Below are 21622 nucleotides of genomic sequence, written 5' to 3'. Positions count from 1 at the left end.
TCATTAGTCTCGGCTGTTGAATTAATTCTAAAATATCTCGAAGATATAGTTCTTAGAAGACGGGTTCGGTCAAATTTGTCAGTAAACAACTTTTTGATAAAAAAAAATATTTTTCAAATCAAACTCTTAAATAAATCTTTTAAAACATATTTTTTTCATGTAAAATACAAATCAAACCAAGATATGTTCTTATCCTATTATATTTTACCATGTGGGGTTTTGTCACGGTATAAAATTACCAAATCGTCCTTTTTCGTCTTTCTGATACTTGCATCTTACCAATCTTATATGTTCAATGAATCTACTTAGTAAATGGAGGTCACTCTTTTGTCTTGTTTCTAATATAAATGTAAAATTTACACAATTTTTTTTTATATTTTATAATAATTAATTAGGTATTACGTAAAAATGACATTTTTTTTGTTATTTTGATAAGATGAATAACAGACGGTTCAAATTTTATCAGTCGCATAACAAGATGAAATGATTTACCAGAGTGTGCTTAAATATAACCATACGTAATGCAGCACGATCCATTTCAATTCTGAAATTTAGAACTTGAATCTTCAATCTTCGTTCCTACTTAGTTATGTTCTCTGTGTAGTTCCTTTCGATTTTTATTTATATGGTTTTTGTAGTTACTGGTTCTAGGGAGTATTATGTCGTATATGCAGGCACCGGAGGATCCATACTCTGTTTTATGGGGCAATTTTGTTTGTTATAAATCTTATTTTATTGTAAAAATGTATTTTGTTCTGACCCTCAAAAAAGTGTTATTTTTTATTAATTCATACTGTTATAATTTGTTAATCGATGCTTGTTTTTTTTGTCAAGTTGATAGCTAATTTTAATTGGTTTATTAATTTGCTGGAAAATTTTGAACCACTGGTGGTGGTAATTATTCTCGTAATATTTTCCAACCCATCTCTACTTATTCGATGCATATGAAAGTTGATTTGAATGATTTTCTTTGTGATCCATCTTAATTAAAAGTAAAAGAATTGGGTAACTTAAATTTGACACTCGTCGTCAAAAGTTCTGGATCAGCCACTAATCACATATGAATCTCCATGACTACAAAAGCTTTTATAGCATCTGAATTTGAACTCGTGGATGAGTTTTTCCACTGCATCTCTTTAGACTTAACCAATACACTACAACCCAACCCAGATGGTTTATAATATAGTAACAATAATAATAATTTATAGTTTAATCAATATAAATGATTAATTTATAATATAAAAAATAACAATAATTTAACAGACAAAATGTTGATTATATATGTATATGTGCATGAACTTTGATTAATATTCGAGCATCTAACTAAAAAAATTATAAAACTAGAATCATATTTTAATTAACTTTGGCAATATAATATAATGGTATGTGCAATATATTTTAATCAATTATCGTGTCAATTGATGAGATTACATGATTTTTTATTTCATTTATGATATGATTCGTTAAATTTTGTGAAGCTTTATATCGAAACACGAAAGAAAGTTCATTTTATATGATTGATTCACGTGCCATCCCATTATATATTGGTTGTCTATTCGTTGGATTAAGAGCCTTTTATAGGTTTAAGTTCGTATTTGTTTTTTCATTTTCAGCTCTTAATTACTATTTATGTCTGATTTGTTCAGTTGTTTTTTAATTCAGACTATTTGTTCTTTTTTTTTTTCCAGAGTCTCTTATCACTTAATAAGGTCTAAATAAATAAGAGGTAAACTAAGGGTCTATTTGTTTGTTTTTTTTTCAAAATTACCTCTTAATACCTCTGAAGTCTGATTCGTTCAGACGCTTGGATATTAGGAGCGTTTGTTTTATTTCTAAATAAGAGCTTAAAAGCTCTAAATGTCATCTTATATTTAAGTGGTAAACGTATCCCTTAATACCTCTTAATCCTAATATGCCCTCAATCAAATGGTTCTTATTTTGGGGATTGAAAGAGATTTGTTATCAAAAACTATTTATCTTTTATACATTTGTTAAAAACTATTTATCTTTTATATTTTTGCACTAGTTTGACTGATTCAGATTTCAGACTTCAGACGTAAAAACAAAACAATTTTATTGATACAGCTTTCAGACTTCAGAGTCACCTCTTATAATCATAAGTGAAATCAGCATTCAGACTTCAGCATCTCTTAAAAAACAAATGATATCTAATATTTTAATTCCTCTTATTTTCTCTTTTCTTTGATTCTCTTTGGTTATTGCTTATTTCTCCACGAGGGACGCCACCATCATTTCATCACCCATGTGAAACGTACACCCCCACATTCTCTCTCTAGATCTCTCTCTTTCTCTCTCTCTCTCTCTCTCTATATTTGTTACATAACCTTCTGCGTTTACTATACCAAATCACTAGAAACCAAAAAATATGTTTATGCTTCAAGCTAACAAATTGTTCTCTTTTTCATTCACAAACATATGAATATGTTTTGTCAGTTTACAAGTAAAATATTAATTTCATGAACGATATGTCAGATCAAAAGATATAAGGATCTCATATTATTTAGAATGCACGAAACATCATTTAAGGCAGTCGTCAAATCATAATAGTCTACTATGCTAAAATCTCCTCATCAATTAAGGGTCACAATAGTTACAGTGTGTGAAAGGAAGGGGAGGCGGAAAAGGTATGTGTGCAAGGGGAATGGGCACATGAAATTGTACGTGTGTAGAAAAGGGGCACCGAAAATGCTGTTAGACTATTAAAAAACCCAGATCTAGGGTAGAGGTTGGAGTTATAGAAGGGCGGAGATAGCAAGTGATGGGACCAATGAAACCATGGTAGCCAATGAGGTTATCGTTGGATAAGAAAAAGGGTGGGGTCGGTATATGTAATATAATAACAATTTTGTTCGATTTGCTAATATAAAATTAAATAACTGAGAAAATAACGAACAAACATGGACCTAACGGATCTTGGTAACACCGTTAGCCACAAGAAGCAAAAGCGATATAAAATAGCAACCAACGATCAAAAGTATAATTAGTTTAAAGTAGATATTAGATTTAACAGTCATCGACAAATATATTAAAATAAAATTCAAAAAATATTTAAAAAAAACCTCTAAAACTTGATTACGTAACACTTTTACATAATGGTTGCTATTTCCCATGAACCTTTTCGTGTTGCGCAAACCTTTGGAATATAAGACAAATGCTAAAGATCATTTCATAATATTTAATAAATATAATCTTAAATTGGGAAAAAAAAATATTTCAAATTTTTATAAAAATAATGACGTATTTATTATTAAATAAAACTGAAATTTGGGAACTTGAACAAATACATGAGAATGGAGATTGTCTTCCACAAAATACGGCAAACAGCATTAATGCGAGTGTAAATCGTGCGCCTTCGTGGATGCTGCAATTTGAGGTCGAGTTACTTACGGCATAAGTTTAGTTTTGATAGTTTCATCATAAATTAATTAGTTTATCAACATTAATGAGTCGTTTTGGATAAGTGAACACCAAGTCATATTATCTTATTGATTAAATATAGTAAGAACCAAGAATCTTAGCCGGTAAGAGCGAGACAAGAACAAAGAGTCTTACCCGGTAAGTGAGGGCGGTGACTCCTATCATGGTAAACGCTTATCGGGTAAATTGTTGCATACGATACCGTTTCGATAGACTAAAATCTTACCCGGTAAGTAAATGATAGTGTAAACTTTACCGGTAAGCATTTACCGGGTAAGTGTTTGATAAACGACCCCAAATTGTATTTTCTTGTCCCAGTGGTTTATTGATTTTTTTGGATTTTTACTATAAAGTTACTGTAAAAAAAAACATTTGGTATCCAAAAACACTTGGTTTTGATCCGTCTCACTAACAACTGTTAATATTAAGTGAGAGGGATTTAGGTCTTTCTCCCTTTTTATTTCATTTACTTTAAAAACCTATGAATTATATAATTAATTTTTTATATACAGTAAACTTTTATTAATAATATACATATATGTGTGTGTGAGAAATTTGTAAACCATATGACGAAACTGAAAATTGTCTCACCCTTGACCATCGATCGCACGCCCATCCTACATCCCTCTTGATGACCCCAAACCCCTTTTATCCGGTCTAACACCCTTTTTTGCTACTTGTACCTTTGAAGTTATGCAATCTCTTGTTGGTATGTTGCACAACTTTTATATGCATCCATTTATGCTTTGAGCACAATTTTTTGTATAATATTTTTTTATGTTTTGGGCATAGGGTTTGTATTATTTAAAATAGCTAATAGAAATATCACGTTCTTTATATTTTACTTCTTCTATTTAGCTGGTTTTAGAAAGTCCATGGATTTTATTCGTTAAACACTATTCAAGTACTAATTTACTCGAAATATTAATGTCAGTTTGGATTTTTTTCATAATTTTCCCATGATTTTACCATATTAACCTTCTCACATGTATAAGAAATACATGTATCGATTTTAGAAAGTTCATGAACTTCAAAAAAGAACTGTTCATTAACTTTATCGCTTGAAGTTAGAAAGTTGGTTGAATTTTTCTTGATTTTTCCCTTTGTTTTATAATTTTTTAAAGTTCATTTCGGGCCTTGATCAGACCATATTGGTCATGGGCTGACCTTGATATTCCGTTGTTAACTAGACCCTTTTAACACTTAGTAGTTATTTGTTCATTTAAGAATTTATATTCTACAAGTTAAAATCGTACAAATTGGTTGATTGGTTGATGTAAAATCATAAATGAAATCCGTTGTTAGGTTTCAACAGGGTGATTTGTCTCTCAAAATCGAGTCATAGCATTACACGTTCACTTGGTTAAACTTTTAATGTCAACATTTAATGATTTCATATGATTTGTAATTTAACTAATTTATGACCTACTTTAATTTCACCCATCAATAATATGCTTTATAAATTGAAATAATTTGTCAGTGCATTTATTTTTATGAATTGTTATATAATTACTTATGTATTACCTTGTATTTTTCAAATACATGTTTTAATCAAAAAATACATATACATATACATATACACATACATATACATGTACATATACATGTACATATACATGTACATACATAAATCAGTTGTACATGATAACTGAGTTCGTTTGATATTTTGTTCCTATAACAGTATAATTACCAACAAGATCTTTCACATTTAAAAATAGATTATTGATATGACAACCATGTAGTTTGTTTTATATTGGATAATTTTAATGTTTTCCATAACGGAAGAAATGTAAATATTGTGCTTTGTTTTAATTAAAAGCGTTATATTTTTATAAATAGAAACCGTTAGAAATCTCATACATTTGCATGTGATGTATATCACTTTATTATTATTATTTTAAATAAAAAAAGTATGTTACAATTTTAATAATACAGTTTGAGAGGAAGGATGTCATATGATGATAGAAGTTAAAGTGAGAAGCGATTTGCACTATTGATTACTTTTAATCCCAAAACAACTCATTAATTGCCTTTTGAAAGGAAATTGGCATGGAGCATCTCGTTAGTGTTGATCTAATGATTATCTTCAATTATGATTGATTAAATAGTGGAAATTATGTATCACATTTCTCACTATAACTTTCATTTTTACCGGAACCCAACATTTATTATTATTCTGTAAAAGTAAAAAATCAAGTAGACTTTTTCCATAGTTCACAAAGATAATGTTGATTTATTTGTAAACAACATTCCATTGAAACCATACCTTACATGATCTCTTGAGTTCAATTTTGCGGCTTTTAGTCAACAAAAATGATATCATATGCAACAATTTACTACATACTTATCCGGTAAGCGCTTATCAGTGAAATTCAATATAATCACTTACTTACCGGGTAAGATTTTAGTCAACAAAAATGGCATCGTATGCAACAATTTACCCGGTAAGAGCTAATCGTGGTAAGAGTCCTCATTCTCACTTACTGGGTAAAACTCTTGGTTCTTGCCTTGCTCTTATTGGGTAAGATTTTTGGTCCTTACCATATTTATCAAGTAAGTTAATGTGACTTGGTAAGCGCTTATCCGGATAAGCGTTTGGTAAACGGCACCTCAAAGTCCGTTTACCAACAAAAGTTATCACTCTTATTTACCTTTATGTAACATTTCTGGTCATAAAACAGAATTGTTGGTAAATGTCGCTTATCTGATAAGCACTAATCATATAAGAATTTTCACCTTCACTGGGTAAGATTATCCGACAAGTTCGGTAAGCGCTAGTCTGATAAATATTTTAATGACAAAATTAGTCATTACACTATTGCATAAATACAAAAATAACACAGAAATGCAATTGTTATAATTATTATTGTTTAAATTTTTAATAAATACGTTCTCTCTTAAAACTATTTTTGGTAAGATATACAGAGCAATAAAACACTACTCTATCCACCTAAAATGATGATGAAAATATTTTCTCATGCTAGTGGTACATAAGATGATAGGCTACGACTGCTACGTGTCAAAATCGAAACCGTTAATTGCCATCGTAATAGGATCAAATCCTTTATGGTTACCACGTGGTAGCTTGTTATAAGTTAGATGTATATGGGACCCACTCATATCGCTTTTACCCTATCATCCCCTACAACCCCTCTTCTCGTGCCTTCCATGTCTCACGACTTTTCTTACTCCCGCGAACAAAATTTCAGTTTCGTTCGTTGCCGCTCTATTCGTCGTCTTTCATGGGGGATATGCAAAGAGGAGATGAAGATTGAAAGATAGAACAAGAAAAAACCCTAATTTTTGAAATTTGATCTTTCACGGTTAGTTTGCTTCTTGATATTTTGCAAATTTGATCCCAGATCTATACGTGTATATATGTAATACAGATACGTGGATGCATGAAAAGTCTTTTGGGGGATTAATACTGCGAGTCAGTGTCTTGCGGTATATTTTCAGATTCGTCTATTTAGCTTGGAAGAGGTTGGTTAGAATCGGATTTTGAGGGATTTATGTGAAATTGAATAACGGAATTCGAAAAAATCGACGCATTTGAGTTGATCAGAAGTTGATTATCCGTAACCTTTTTCCTCCTAGAGGAGTGTGTTGGATTGTTGTATAATTGGTATTAGAGATTGAATATCGTAATTCAGTTGTTTGAGAGAGTATCAGTGAGGGTTTTAATTCCTAATTCAGAAATTAGGGTTTTTGTTGTGTTAATTGGTTTGCATAGTTATTTATTTCCACTTAGAATGCTGTTATGCATTGTGAATTTCTTGATAAGTGTTAGTTATTGAACTTGTAGAGGGTTACGTTTTGATGGGAGAAGGGGAGGTCTGTGTGGCGGTGGTGAGTAATGTTGGGGAAATGGAAAATGAGAAAATTCAGCAAAAGCGTGACCATCAGTGGCTAACTGCTGGCTCTGATGTGGAACCCTTGGCCAAGAAACAGGCGAAAGAGGGTTCAGTTGATGAAGGAGATTCCTGTGCTAGGGATCTGTCAGAGGTGGCCCAGGTTTCTATTGAACACGATCCTTGTGTCAAAAGACTTCCCATAGAGGGTTCAAATGATATTAAACCAGAGCCTTGTGTGGAGCAGAATATGAACGAATGTTCAGATGGGTTAGAACTAGAGCCTTGTGGTAGAATGCAAACACCAGAAGCTCTAAAAGATATTAAACCAAACACTTTTGTCAAGGACCCTGTGCAACAATGTTTGAATGCAACAAAACAACCGAATTGTGAAAGGACGCAGGCAATAGAGAGTTTAAATTATATCGGTGTAAATCCTTGCGATGAGCAGCCTGTTAAAGAAGATCCATGTGCCATGGAAGTAGATCCTTGTGGGGAAAGGCTCCCATCAAAGGTTCTAAATGACATAGAAATAGAGCCAATTGTTGTGCAGCCTGTCAAGGAGTGTTTGAATGAGATGGAACTAGAGTCTCATGGTAGGATGCAGGGAACAGGGGCTGGAAGTGATATTGACCTAGATCCTTGTGGTAGGATGCAGACAACAGGGGCTAGAAGTGACATTGAACCAGAGCCTTCTCTTCTTCAGCCTGTCAAAGAATGTCCGAGTGAGACAGAGCTGGAGGCTTGTGGCAATATGCAACCAGCAGAGGCTTTGAATGAGAGTGAACAAGAGCTTTCTGTTCAGCAACCTGTCAAAGAATCTATGCATGAGATGGAATTAGAGGTTTGTGGAAGGAAGCAGACAACACAAGTTTTAGATAGTACTGGAATAGAACTTTCTGTTGTGAAGCAGACAACACAAGCTTTAGATAGTACTGGAATAGAACTTTCTGTTGTGAAGCTGACAACAGAGGCCTTAAATGATATTGATCTAGAGCTATCAGTTGAGAAGGTGTGTCACAATGAGATAGTGACAGATCCTTGCACCAAGAAGGAGGTGAAGGAGGCTTCGAATGATGATATATGTTCTGAGGTTTCAAACCCCAATGTGTCACCTCGCGATAATTCTTCGAGCTTTCAGACTGTTAATAGCCAATCAGATGGGAAGGTAGTCATGAAAGACCAAGTTGTTTGTGGTGAAATTACATCGGCTTGTTCTGGAGATTCTAGCAGTGAGGGGAGCTCGAGTCAAGAGGAGCATGGTACCAATGATACATCTGGTACTGTGTCAACGTCACATGTTATACTTGAGGTTCCAAAGCATGCCAGTACTTCTTCTGGTATTAGGAAAATTACATTCAAATTCAGCAAACGGAAGGAAGACTATGGTAGTCAATTGTCTGCTTCTGCTGCGAAGTGCATGAGCGAAGCTTTTGATAATCCGACTCGTAAGGGACCCAGGTTAACTCATATCAGTGAGCAAGGGTTGCATGAACCTGGTGAAGTGATGCCTGGGAAGGTTATACCTGACAGTTATCCGACAACTGTTAAAAGGCTCTTATCAACCGGGATACTTGAGGGAGCAAAAGTGAAATATATTTCTGCATCGGTAAGTTGCATCTCTATTTACTTAACATTTTCAGCAAAAATATCTATCGTAACAGAAATTGGAACTTGTATATCAACATCCATAAAACCAGGGGGAGCTTATTGGAATTGTCAAGGATTGTGGCTATCTATGTGGTTGTGCAACATGCAATTTTTCTAATGTAAGTTTCGCATGTGTATCCAAAATGGTTTTATTATTAGTATTGAAAATTTCTACACTTGCCTAATGGTTGAATGATGCATTCAGATTCTCCGTGCTCACGAGTTTGAGGAACATGCTGGTGGAAAAACAAGGCACCCTAATAATCACATATATTTGGAGAATGGAAAACCTATATACAGTATAATTCAGGCCATGAAGACTGCTCCTCTCAGCACAGTAGATGAAGCCATAAGAAATGTAGCTGGTTCATCTGTCAACGAGGAACTCCTCCAGGTTTGGAAAGGTGACACTGATGGCATCATTTTTATTTATGGATTGAAGGCATATTTTTTAATTTATCTCAAAGACACTGAAGGAGGTATAATTGATCTATGGCGTAGTATATTTTACGTGATGGATGTGTTGACGATGATCATGGCAGTTGCTTTTGGTACTGAACTACTTAAAAAGTTAAGTTATTGCTTCTTGCTAGCTCAATTCTTTTTGCATTATCTTCTAATATGCAGGGAATCTCCAAAGAAACATGGACATGGCTAAGCCAGACAACAGCTATCATATGAAGCTTATGAACTTGTATCATTCAACAACCAGGTGCAGATCATCCCTCTTATCTTTTGTGCCACCCTTTTTCTTAGTCTTTTGAATTGAGGGGATTAAACAATAATGTGTTGATTTACTCATTCTTTATATTTCTTTGTCCTTTCAATTTTCTTGTATTAGTCATGTTTCTACTGCTAAAGGAGAAGCAGGCATCAGTTTCTTTCGTACATGTCCTAATTTGTGTACCTTTAAATATTTGTATTTAATGCACAACCTTAATATTATATATGGGTGTGAATGGTGATGCTTAATTTATTACAATCTCGGATTAAGCTGATCCGCATCTATGGCTTGCAACATTGGAAGAACAGGTGTGGTGATATATTTGCAGTATCGTGGTACATATTTCATGGCATGATTGAATGTTATGTACTTTACAAATTTATGATGTGGCTTTTTAATGTCTAAACAGTTTAAATTTCAAAGATGACATGCAAATGATTGCAAGAGTTCAATATTTCTTTTGGGACTTTTGAAAAGCATAGATGTACTGTAAACAAGTTGACCTAATAGAATTTCATCTGTAGAAAAGATATGTGGGTGCACTACATATACTTTTTTTTTTTCTCGTAATAGCAAGTGGCTATGAAATAAGGTCACCGCCATACAAAGTAAATGAAAACTATCCAGGAAAAGACTGATTTATTAGCGACATGAAAACTGTAGTAGATTTAAATTGACAAATAAATTATGCACGACTTTTTATTGCTTGGTATTTGGATTCATGTCTCTTTATACGTACACACATATAAATATATGATTTTTCTGGCAATGTTTTCTGATGGTCAAATTGAAGGCCGGAAACATGGGTGTCTAAATATTTAACTTTTTGGTCTTTTTGATAATAGTTTGTAGTATTTGTTGTCCAAACTTAAGCAACTTCTTGCTGGAAGGCATTTGCAAATTTGTGGCTTTTGACTTTGTATTATTTGTTGTACACACATATATATGATTTCTCTGGCAATATTTCTTAATGATCAAATTGAAAGCTGGAAACATGGGTGTCTATATATTTAACCTTTTTGGTCTTATTGATATTAGTTTGTATTATTTGTTGTCCAAGCTTAAGCAACTTCTTGCTGGAAGGCATTTGCAAATGTGTGGCTTTTGACGTTGATTACTGTTATAGATGGGAATGAGAATTTTATAGATTGTCAACTTAGTAAAGTTTTGTTATCCTTTTTTTTAGCTGCACCAGCCACACAAGCGAAGATGGTTCTAGCCCCCACTATTGTTACCGTAAGAGTTTTGCTATGGAACCTCAAACATTTGTTAATGAGACCACAAAAGAGCGGAAATGCCTGTTTAAGAAGTACGCTCTCTGTATTATTTTTTCTTCTGTCATCTCTGTCTCTCGCTCTCTTTCTTTCTTTCTCACACACGCACGCATGCATATTGCAACACTTTCATATATATATATATATATATATATGCATTATGTCTACACATAGATGTATATATGTATGCATAGGATCTGTTGGAGGTGAGGGATATATCCCTAAAGCAAGAGGAGAGAGATTGGCACTGAGCAGTATACAATTTGTATGAGATCATGCAACATACTGTTGAATGGTGCCCTGTACATTCTCTGTGTCAATCATCTTTCCCTTGCTTATACCGCTTATACTAGATCCCTCTTTCTTCTTTTCGGTTATATGTATAAATGTACACATATGCACATCATCTTTTGTACAATGTGCCCACAAAGAAAAAGTTAATGTCACACTTGCATAAGATCCAAGAACGCGTCCATGCAATGCACATTTGGGTGGCTCTACAGTCTCTACTCATTCTTCGGTCATTTTTCTTTCTATTTGCTAAGGAGTCTACAGGAGTAAAAAAGATCCCCCCTATGGAAGGTTTCTTGATATCATTCCTTTCTTTGCATACCTATATCTCTTCCAGCTGATTTGACATATATTTTGCAGGCCAAGATCATACACACCTAGCGCAACTGTTGAAACTAAGCGAAGTGCTGAAGGTGGCCATAAGAAAAGGTAGGTAGTTGTTTTTGGCTTTCCCTGTATGTGTTTCAAAGTTTCATGTACCCTCCATTCTGGTGGAGTCATTGAGTGTAACTAAATAGATACTATGTTTACATATGGATCCCTGTGTCGTCACCTGATGGCTGCTGTGACACTCTGGTTGTTTTCACCAGAGTAGTGTTTTGAAGAACTTATCCAGTGCTGTAACTTGTACGATCCTATAGTTAAGTCCAAGGGTCTAAGCAAAGTTTCTTAGGTTTCATGTTATGGGGCATGCAAAGCATGTAACTTTACTTTGCTTTTAATTTCCCCACCCTCTCACATATGGCAGGGGCCAATTGTTCTTTTTTGGTATTACTATCTTGCCTTCACATTTTTATTCAGAAAATCTCTTCTATATGATGACAGGGATAATGATTTACACCGTTTACTTTTTATGCCAAACGGACTTCCAGATGGGACTGAATTGGCTTATTATGCCAGAGGGAAGGTGACTATTGTTTAAGCTGACTATTAGATATTATATTTTTTTGTGCATAATCGTTTGTTACACAAGACTTCTACAATTTTGCAGAAAATACTTGACGGCTACAAGCAAGGGAACGGTATAGTCTGTAGCCATTGTGACAATGAGGTAAAACATTATATTCTTGCTCATTCCCATTTGTATTCCATATCCTGGTTATCAGGAGTTTTCTCTTGATCACTATCTTGCTTGAGTCGTTACACATATTACTCAGTCTCCACTCTTTATTTCCTTATGGTGTGGGGATGCTTGTTCTTTATATTCATTTGTTTACTACCTTCTGACAGATCAGTCCTTCACAATTTGAAGCTCATGCTGGATGGGCTGCCAAACGTCAACCGTGAGTGGTGTCCGGACGAATTCTAATAGGATTCTTGCATGCACCGTGTTAATCTAATAGCCCTGTTCATTTGCAGCTATCGTCATATCTATATTTCTAATGGAGTGACACTCCATGATATTGCTCTGTTGCTTGCAAATGGTCAAAGTATTGCGACCAGCAATAGTGATGATATGTGTGCAGTATGTGGAGATAGAGGAGAATTGATTATTTGTGATGGATGCCCGCATGCTTTCCATTCAGGTGGAGCTTTATTTGTTCATAATAATGCATTCATAATTAATCTAGTTTATTTGATATCTTATGTTGATGTCTACAAGATTGCATTATTGATATGTATATATCTCCTATCTCATATTAACGTTATTTTTTTTTAATAAACATATGCTTCATGCTTAAAATGTGAACTGAGAAACTGTTATTTGCATGTCTCTTTTTATGTGCATGCAAATTAATATCTTGGATAGCACATGTTTTTGTATTGTGTCTAAACATATATATTGCACGAGTTTTCTTTCCATATCTGTGTATTCACAGTAATTATGTGCACTTGTTTGAAATCTGCGTACACACATACTTATAGCCATAAGGTGGTTTATGGCCAGGATTTCTCTTTTTTAACATGTTGAAGTCACTTGTTAATCTGTTTGTCTTGTCTTCAATCAGCTGCACCAATTGAAATTGGAATTTTCATTTGACTGACATTTACATGATACTTAAGTCTGAATCAACTTGAAGTATGAGACTTACCATGACAATGATGTATGATCTGATTTTATTTCATCTATTATTGTATCTATGGTTTAAGACAAAGTGAATCCAAAATCAGGTGAAATTTTTTCTCTTACTTTATTGCCATCAAGCAGTGCTTGTTCAATTTTTTTCCATGTATTCCCACATAAATACTCCACTTAATAATGTTGGACTAATATATATAGCTTCTAGCTTGCAGTTTGTTTGGGACAAGAGGGTGTTCCTTCTGAAGATTGGCACTGTCCGTATTGTAGAGACAGTATTGGTTCCGGTAGGAAAACTGCTTCAGAGTCCCGGCCCATTCTTATCCGACTGACCCGGGTTGTGAAAGCCCGAGAATACGAAACTGGTGGTTGTGTTATTTGCAGGTTTGTGATGTCAGCTCAAATCTATATTTTTTTTCTGCTGGACATAATCTTTTTACGTTAATATGTTTATGATGTTCATATCTAATAGAGATGGTATTTGGCATGCTATATTGGCTAGGGTGTCCAAGTGTTGTGGCTTGTTACGGAAATAGTATGTGTGTCTGTGGTGATGCTTTTGTTGTCAATGTGTCATGAACTCCAAGGTAGAGAGTTGTCACACTGGTAGGTAAAAAACAATAATGTTCAAAGGAATATATGTCTATCATAGTTGAGGGGGTTTCTTGAAGTTGGTTTAGTCTTTTTAAAATTGGGGCTCTCGGTGATACCCAGAAGCTTTCACTGGTCCATATGCCATATGAATGCAGCTAATTAATTATGCTGTATTATCATACATGTCTCCATATGAATAAATCCATCCGACAATACCTCACTTGCAAGTTTGTTGGAGTATTTATATGTTGCTTAATCTGTACTCTCTTACCAGGAATACATTCTTTTTAGGTATTAAAAAAACCATGATTACACTCAGTTATAGGTGAATATGGTCTCCTTAAATTGATATGATCGATTAAGTTTCTCTTAACCGATAGGTAACCTGGCAGATTTTTAACAAACTACTATCTAGACTGGTTGGTTTAATCTATCTAGATTGGTTAACTGGTTTACTGCTGTATACTAGCATAAAATTTTGTACATAAAATCTGTGGTTGAAATGCAGCAGTGATTATGTGGATGATTCTTTATGTTGAATAATGTCCGAATTATTTATAACTAATTTTTATCTCTTATATAGCTCTATCGTGATCTATTCTTTAGGTCTTGACATATTTTTTAGGCATATTACTTGCAAATGTTTTCACTTGTATATGTTTGTGTTAAATTTACCAATCAGTTTTGTCTCTCTATCAGGGCCCATGATTTCAGTACTGCTGAATTTGATGATCGGACAGTAATGCTATGCGATCAAGTACGCATGATCCTCTACCTTGTTTCTTTGTGTTTTCTGCTTCTGTTATATAACATTTGTTCTTCATGCTGCCTAGTGTGAGAAGGAGTACCATGTTGGTTGTTTAAGAGAGAGTGGGATATGCGATTTGAAGGTAAGCTATAGAATCTTTGCTGTATTTGAAAATGGTCCATTTATAGGCTGCTAAAGGTAGGCCGTAATGGTTAAGCTGTAACCAGGCACTCCCATCAGATAAATGGTTTTGTTGCGATCACTGTGATATGATCCATGGTGCTATCCAAGAAGTGGTTGCCAATGGAGCAGCTGGAATTTCGGGTTTAGCTTTGAGTACGATAAACAAGAAACATATAGAGAAAGGAGTATTTGATGGATCTCTGGATGAAATTCGATGGCGGATGCTGAGTGGGAAAAGCCGCTATCCTGAACATTTGCCACTTCTGTCAAGGGCTGCTGCCATTTTCCGGGTGTGTTCTTTTTAACCATTTGTAGTTCTGTTTATGTTCTCTATAAAAAAGGCTGGGACTGGAAGCACTCATAATATCCAAATTTTCCTCTATGTTTCTTTTGTGCTATAAGGATTCTCGGAAGACATCATGGTCTTAAAGAATGAGGTGATAATCAGATCATATGCACAATGAGAGTTAGGGGGCCTTTGGTTCATTTTAGGGAATGGCAAGGGGAATATGATGGTAGGGAATGGGAATGAGAATGACTTTTCATTTGCCCCAATTTGGTCAGGAATGAGTATTATAGAGGTTTGGGTAATGGGCCCATTATGTTATATATTACCATATTACTTTTTTCATCATCATTCCCATTCCAATTCCCCATCCCCTAATATCCACAACCAATCTCCCCCTTACTGTTATGTTGTTTATAGAGATGCAATGTTAGAGTCCAATTTTGTTGACTCATGTGGCTAAGTGGCCACAGGGCTTTGTTATTATCAGTTTTAAGGGATAATACTAGTCAGTTCATCCATGGTGCACTCTTTTTCGGGGTCGATTATTGTGCAGAGGCGGACCTAACAATTTTCTTAGTGGTGGCACCATTTGACTATAGATATTTTCACGTAATAATTATTGGTCTGTTGGTTTGTTCCTTGCCTTGCGGATGCAGTGTCCCGTGTTTAGTCTTATAGATTTCTATCCCAATTTTTTTTCCAAAAACATGATAAACCCGAAACTAAAAACTAGAATAGGAAAATTGGTGAACATTGGATTCAAACCAGCACCTGGAAGGGGGAAAAGGCCATGCAACTATGCAAACCAACTATGCCACGAGAAACTTGTCTCATTATTGTAGTTTCAAGAAATATAAGGGCACTCAACGAAACGATAAAGTAGCACCCTTTAGGAATGTACTTCTTTTTCCATTACAATGGAGCCGTGAAGCAGTGGCCCGTGCCACCGTATGCCCTTAGATAGGTCTGCTCTGTTATTGTGCACGTATTTTTCTAGAGTAGGTATTAGCTGGCAACTTCTTGCTGTTTACATGTGCTTAATATGGTACCAGATTAGAATATACTAAACAAGGCTTAAAATTTTGAGAATGTCTTAAAACTTCCAATTTGCATCACATCTAGGTATTTGGTATTGTCTTTGTACAAGTATATGGAACTTTTGTCTAGGTTGTGCTACCACACCTTTAAGTTGCATTACCCAAATTTTATTTTGTGCAGTTGTTGAAATTTAAAATGCGTAGTTGCCTACTGACATGTACTACATCCCCTTCTTCCTATTTACCTTCCCTTCCAGTGCATACACATTTCGCTAATAACCATTTTATGATCTTCTAGAGCAACAAATAAGAAGCCTAGTATCTGTGCTAGTTGTTTATGTTTACTGTGCATGAAATTGAATTTCTTGAACCGTCATGATCTTTTGACTGTGCATCTTCTCATAAGGTGATATGATTTCCAATAAATTCTGCTCTACAGTTGAAGTTCTCACTACTATAACATTAACACATTGGTTGATTTTGAACATTAATGGCATGGTTGCTCATCTTTTTAGTTGCTATCTAACTTCTATATTTTGTTATTATTGTTTTAGCAAAACATGGTCAACTTTTGCATCGCTTATGTTTTATGCCTGCCCGACAAGGTTGTTAGCATTTTGCGATTGGAAGAGCTGCTTCTATAAATAACATAGAAGCCATTGCATGACAAAAAGCAAAGCTCTAAAGCACAATATGAGAAGTCAGGCTTGATAAAAAGATAATGGGATAAATAGTGTCTTGGTCCAAGATAAAGGAGGGTGCCATGCATTAAGCTTTGTGAGCCAGCATTCTATCTAGCTGTTCTCGTGTAAATAGCCCTTTCCGACTAGTTAGGTTAAAGTGCTTGTTTTTTTTGGCCAATTATATCATGCTCTCTATGAATGCTAATGTTGCTTACCGACACTTGTGGTTTTTTGTTTTCTTTACATTCTGTTATAATGTAAACAAAGCTGTGATTTCTGTTTGACAATGAAAACTAAAATTTATGTTTTATTGGGTTTGAAAGTTTAACCTCATTAGAGTAAAAAGGTTAATGCGTGTACTTTTGGTAAACCAAAGTTTCAAATCTTAAAGAGTTCCTTGTATAAGAAACTAACTGAATGAAAATGGCCTGGCTTCAGAGTTGATATTGATTTGAATGAGTTGATGCTTTTCCATGCCGTGCTATTGCTGCATATATTGCTTCCACTTTTGTTATTAAATTATTTTTCATTGCCATGTTTTGGCTCCCAAGTCATCATCTTTTTTACTGAAATTATGCGGTATCCATCTGGCAGGAGTGTTTTGATCCCATTGTTGCAAAATCTGGTCGTGATCTAATACCTGTAATGGTATATGGGTAAGTTTGTCTTGTGCTTTATGCTGTTTTGATGATTTTGCTCGAGGGTTGCCAGAGGTGGCTTTGGCTACACTGGACCCTTTTAGCAATGTCACTATTACCCTTGAAATTCAAAAAAATTCTGATCTGGCTCGCTCCACTTTCAACTCAATTGTTTTTGCAATTTCAAACTTATGTTTTGGTTATCATCTCTAGGTATGTTCTGTATTGCAATTACTCATGATGGTTTTATAAAACTAATTCTTCACCTTTCCATAATTGTTCATGCTCCCTTCTTTCCCAAAACAAGCAAGACGCATGTATCTTCAAATCTCACAATTCTTCAAGTACGGAAGTCAATTGAACCAGCATTGTTGAGTTTGCAGTACTTGCTATAAAGTTTAACGTACTTGTTTTTTAAAGTAATGTTGATAGCATCAGTAACAATGTTGATAATTCTTCTTGTTATTATTTATCATTTATCTTCATAAAGAGTTTACAGTTGGCTAACAATTTGGAAGTTGAGAAGTAACCATTTTGGTTATTCATGGGTGGTGGGTTTTTTGGTTTGGGGGCGGGGGAGACAAATTTGTTCCCTTACTAGACAAATTTTCAAAGTTAAGTGCTTAAGCATATGACATTTAGGGTTAACTTAAAAAAGAGAATACTTCCATTATTTTATTCTTATTTGATAAGTAATTATGTGTGCTGTGTAGCACAAGGTGCCGTAGTGTTTAAATATAAAGGTTTCATGAATCATAACATCATGACTTGCTTCAACGCTCTTTGCCTGAGGTAATTCGTGTATCTACTGCAGGAGAAATATATCTGGACAAGAGTTTGGAGGAATTTATTGTGTTGTTCTGATGGTGGGGTATGTATTTTTATTTGGTATTCATATTTTTTGAGTCTTCGTTTTGTTATCTAGTTATATGTAATCACCTGCCACACTTTGGTTTTTTTGACATACATGCGCAGGTCGGTAGTTGTATCTGCGGGTCTCTTGAGAATTTTTGGACGGGAAGTTGCTGAGCTTCCCCTGGTGGCTACCAGTAGACAACACCAAGGAAAGGTGAGTGCACTCCTGACCAGTTGCTGCTGATGTTTAATGTGCCATTGGCCACATCTTTTCCTATGCGTAATTGTTCATCATTATGTTTCTGTCTTTGTGGTTTCTGTTCTACCTATTTGTCGCTTTGTTGAGGTTTGTTAGAATGCTATAAGAAATGGCTCACGAATTCGTACTTATGATATTCCTTTGCCTGCAGGGATATTTCCAAGCCCTCTTTTTTTGCATTGAGGAGTTACTGCTGTCCTTGGGTGTTGAAATTCTTGTGCTTCCTGCTGCTGAGGAAGCTGAATCCATATGGACTAAGAAATTGGGTTTCAGAAAGATGAGTGATGAGCGGGTAAGTGCCAAATATAATGATGTATCACATATTTTAATTCCCTTTGCATTTTACTTTGTTGTGAATGTTGTTGCTGGGGTCAAAGAAAACTGCCACCAAGAACTTATATTCGTGAATTGGGATGTTAAAAAGATGGCAGTTCTTTTTAGTCAAGTTGTGAATAGCCTCTGATTCCACAGGAATACCAGGCAGACTAGAGAACAAGTTATAGCATGAATAGGGGGTAGGGAGACACAGAACAAGTAGAGTTGCGTATATTAGTATATTGAAGTGCTCACTATTTTAGAATTTTGTCTTCTTTGGCCTCTGGAGAAAGAGTGTACCTTTCACTTATGGCTAGTGTTCGTTTGACTCTGTTATTGCAGATTTTTTTTTTGCTTCAGTAGGTAGTATTTAGGTTTGTGTTCATATACACATGCTGCCCTTGTCTATTCTGTGTCTTTGGTACTTTTTTGGTCTTCATGGCAAAAAACAACACAAAAGCATTCCCATTGACGTTAAATGTTGATTGAAGTGGCAATGATGTTTACTTCTTATGTCCCATGAAAAAGGCACACGATTTTGGAAATGTGTAATTCTTAACACTTTTTTATTAACTAAATCGCAATTTTACCCTTAAAGATGGAGATAGTAATGAATTTATTTATCTCATAATTAAGGGTAGGGACTAGAAAGCAGACAATTACTTCTGAGAGTGGCCACTTATTTTGGGGAGGAGTGAGTAACATTTTCTTTCCTGGGAAGTTTACAAGTTAACAACTGATTTGCCATTATCACCATCACCAACAAACTGATGGTAATGATTTGGGTCCATAAGGTTCTTTTACTTTCTCTTGGTTGAAGGGTATTTTAGGTATGACAAATAGCCAGAACACTATTCTTATGTACCTAGTCAAACTTGGCAAATTTAATGGGACGGAGAGGGTGTATATGTTGAATGAACTATATATTATCTTATATACTATATTTGATATGCTAACTGTGTCTTGCTTTCGTCCGGGAGGTTGCTACAGGAGTTTGGCGCTCTTCAAGACCCTTAAAACCCTGTACTTGCGAATGCATTGCATTAAAAAACAGTGACTTATTTCACGAGTCCCTAAGATAACAACTAAGAAAATCCCCAGTAGCCTTAAGGTGACTTGAACTTGTGACCTATGGAGGGGAGGTCCAAGGCCTAACTTCTATTTGACAGTGGAGGTGACCTAAACCAATATATTTGATACAAGCGAGGTGGTTTAGATAGTTTTCTTGCTGAATTGGCTTATTACAACCTGAGCCCTTCCCAAAATAAATAGTTGATGACAGTTTAATTGTATTTTACTTTTATATCATCTTAGATAACTAAGGTTTATGTAACTTCTATGCATACAGTATTCCCAGTACTCGAGGGACATCCAGCTGACCATATTCAAGGGAACGTCGATGTTAGAGAAGGAGTTGCGTCATGTTACATTGTAATCTCTTTGTTTGTTGTTCTGGCATCCCAAGTGTAAACTGCAGATTGTGAATTAGGAAGAGAGAGAAAGAGGGGGAGAGAGAGAGGCGGACAGACGGCCAGTGATGCAGGAAAGCACAAAATATACGAAGTTTTATTTTTGGTCGTTTTTATAGGGGTCTTGAATTTCTAGTTGTTTTTCATCACGCATAGTATCAATCTCAGATGAAGGGTGGTGCTAATAAGAAAGAGCAAAAACGGGCTTTATTATGCATGCATGTGGAAGCTGTGGTTTAATTTGACACTAAAAATTGAAAGGGTTTTTTGTTTACAGGTTGAAGCCAAGTGGGTATTTTTGCACTCTGATTAGTATGGCTTTTGAGTTTAAGTCGTAAGCTTTCTTTTTCTGTTTGAGAGGATAGGCAAACGATGATAAGCATTTGGCTGGGGTATTTTATTTATAATAAAAAAATAAAATATTGTCCAAAATATATACTTTTCTAAAGATATTTTTAAAATTGACAGGTGATCAATTTGTCCACGATATTTTATTTATCATGACTATTTTTATTATGTAACTCATCATCAGTGCTTATAGAAGGGGTTGCTATTAGGTCATTCACGTACCTGCAATTCATTTATACATTTAAATGTGTCACATTAGCTTTTGTAATTACCTTTCATATATTTGTAATTCACCTACACTTTCAAAAGTAGTCTCCATTATAATGTTTATTAACTATTTTTTAAATTATTTATATATAGATTCTAATTATTTTTAGTTAATAACATGACATATTATTTTTTATTTTAATTCAATGTTAATTAAAATATAAACATTAATTTCAAATAAACTATTAATATATGATATAATATTATCATATAATTATTTATTTGTTTTATAATTTATTGTTTTAAATTTGATATATAATTTATTAAATTATATCAAAACACAACATTTATTGAATTAAAAATATTATATATATACCAATAAAATATTACATTAATCATTATTTTCTAATCCTTCAAATCGACTCCAAATCTCTTCAACCAAATCCGCTTGCAGTTGATTGTTATGAGTCCTGTTATATATTTTTGCATGACTTCGAAGATAATTTTCATACTTAGAAAGATGATTTCGAGAAACTTGAGGCATAGATGTACTGAAATTAGCATCATCTGTGAAATCAAATTGACGAATGTATGAGTCACGTTCATTTTCCACAATCATGTTGTGCATTATTATGCAAGCTCGTAGTATTTCTCCGATTAAATCCTTGAACCACATCCGTGATGGACTTCTAACTATAGCAAATCGTGATTGTAATACTCCAAACGTTCTTTCTACATAGTTTCTAGAC

The 21622-nt window shown here is 34.5% G+C and overlaps 1 protein-coding gene across 3 annotated transcripts; it reads left to right on the top strand.

Annotated features, from left to right (window-relative positions):
- The first annotated feature begins 6623 nt into the window (after positions 1-6623).
- LOC112510829 lies at positions 6624-20597 on the top strand. 3 transcript variants are annotated; one of them, XM_025116180.1, is made up of 20 exons: positions 6624-6761; positions 7244-8898; positions 8990-9058; positions 9145-9343; positions 9567-9651; positions 10850-10972; positions 11589-11657; positions 12054-12135; positions 12220-12279; positions 12459-12511; positions 12588-12754; positions 13464-13632; positions 14542-14599; positions 14676-14732; positions 14818-15063; positions 17377-17438; positions 18235-18291; positions 18396-18489; positions 18686-18826; positions 20198-20597. In XM_025116180.1, the coding sequence occupies exons 2-20, from the start codon at positions 7258-7260 to the stop codon at positions 20282-20284; spliced, it is 3519 nt and encodes a 1172-aa protein (XP_024971948.1). In that variant the 5' UTR covers positions 6624-6761; positions 7244-7257; the 3' UTR covers positions 20285-20597. The 3 variants fall into 3 exon arrangements, with proteins under 3 accessions (XP_024971948.1, XP_024971954.1, XP_024971958.1); XM_025116186.1 differs by lacking the exon at positions 10850-10972 and having other exon boundaries at positions 6624-8898; XM_025116190.1 differs by lacking the exons at positions 17377-17438; positions 18235-18291; positions 18396-18489; positions 18686-18826; positions 20198-20597 and adding an exon at positions 16654-17366 and having other exon boundaries at positions 6624-8898.
- The last annotated feature ends 1025 nt before the right edge of the window (positions 20598-21622 follow it).

This window comes from Cynara cardunculus, assembly GCF_001531365.2.
Source record: "Cynara cardunculus var. scolymus isolate 2C chromosome LG 1, CcrdV1, whole genome shotgun sequence".
Lineage (NCBI taxonomy): Eukaryota > Viridiplantae > Streptophyta > Magnoliopsida > Asterales > Asteraceae > Cynara > Cynara cardunculus.
Note: the sequence above shows the minus strand (reverse complement) of the source record. Positions and strands in the feature narration are given on the sequence as shown.

Bases quoted from the DNA above. Each gene is read 5' to 3' on its own strand.
- LOC112510829 (XM_025116180.1), top strand. From the start codon at position 7,258: ATGGGAGAAGGGGAGGTCTGTGTGGCGGTGGTGAGTAATGTTGGGGAA. The intron at 9,059-9,144 runs GTAAGTTTCGCA...TGATGCATTCAG, and splicing joins CAACATGCAATTTTTCTAAT to ATTCTCCGTGCTCACGAGTT. The intron at 18,292-18,395 runs GTATGTATTTTT...ATACATGCGCAG, and splicing joins TGTGTTGTTCTGATGGTGGG to GTCGGTAGTTGTATCTGCGG.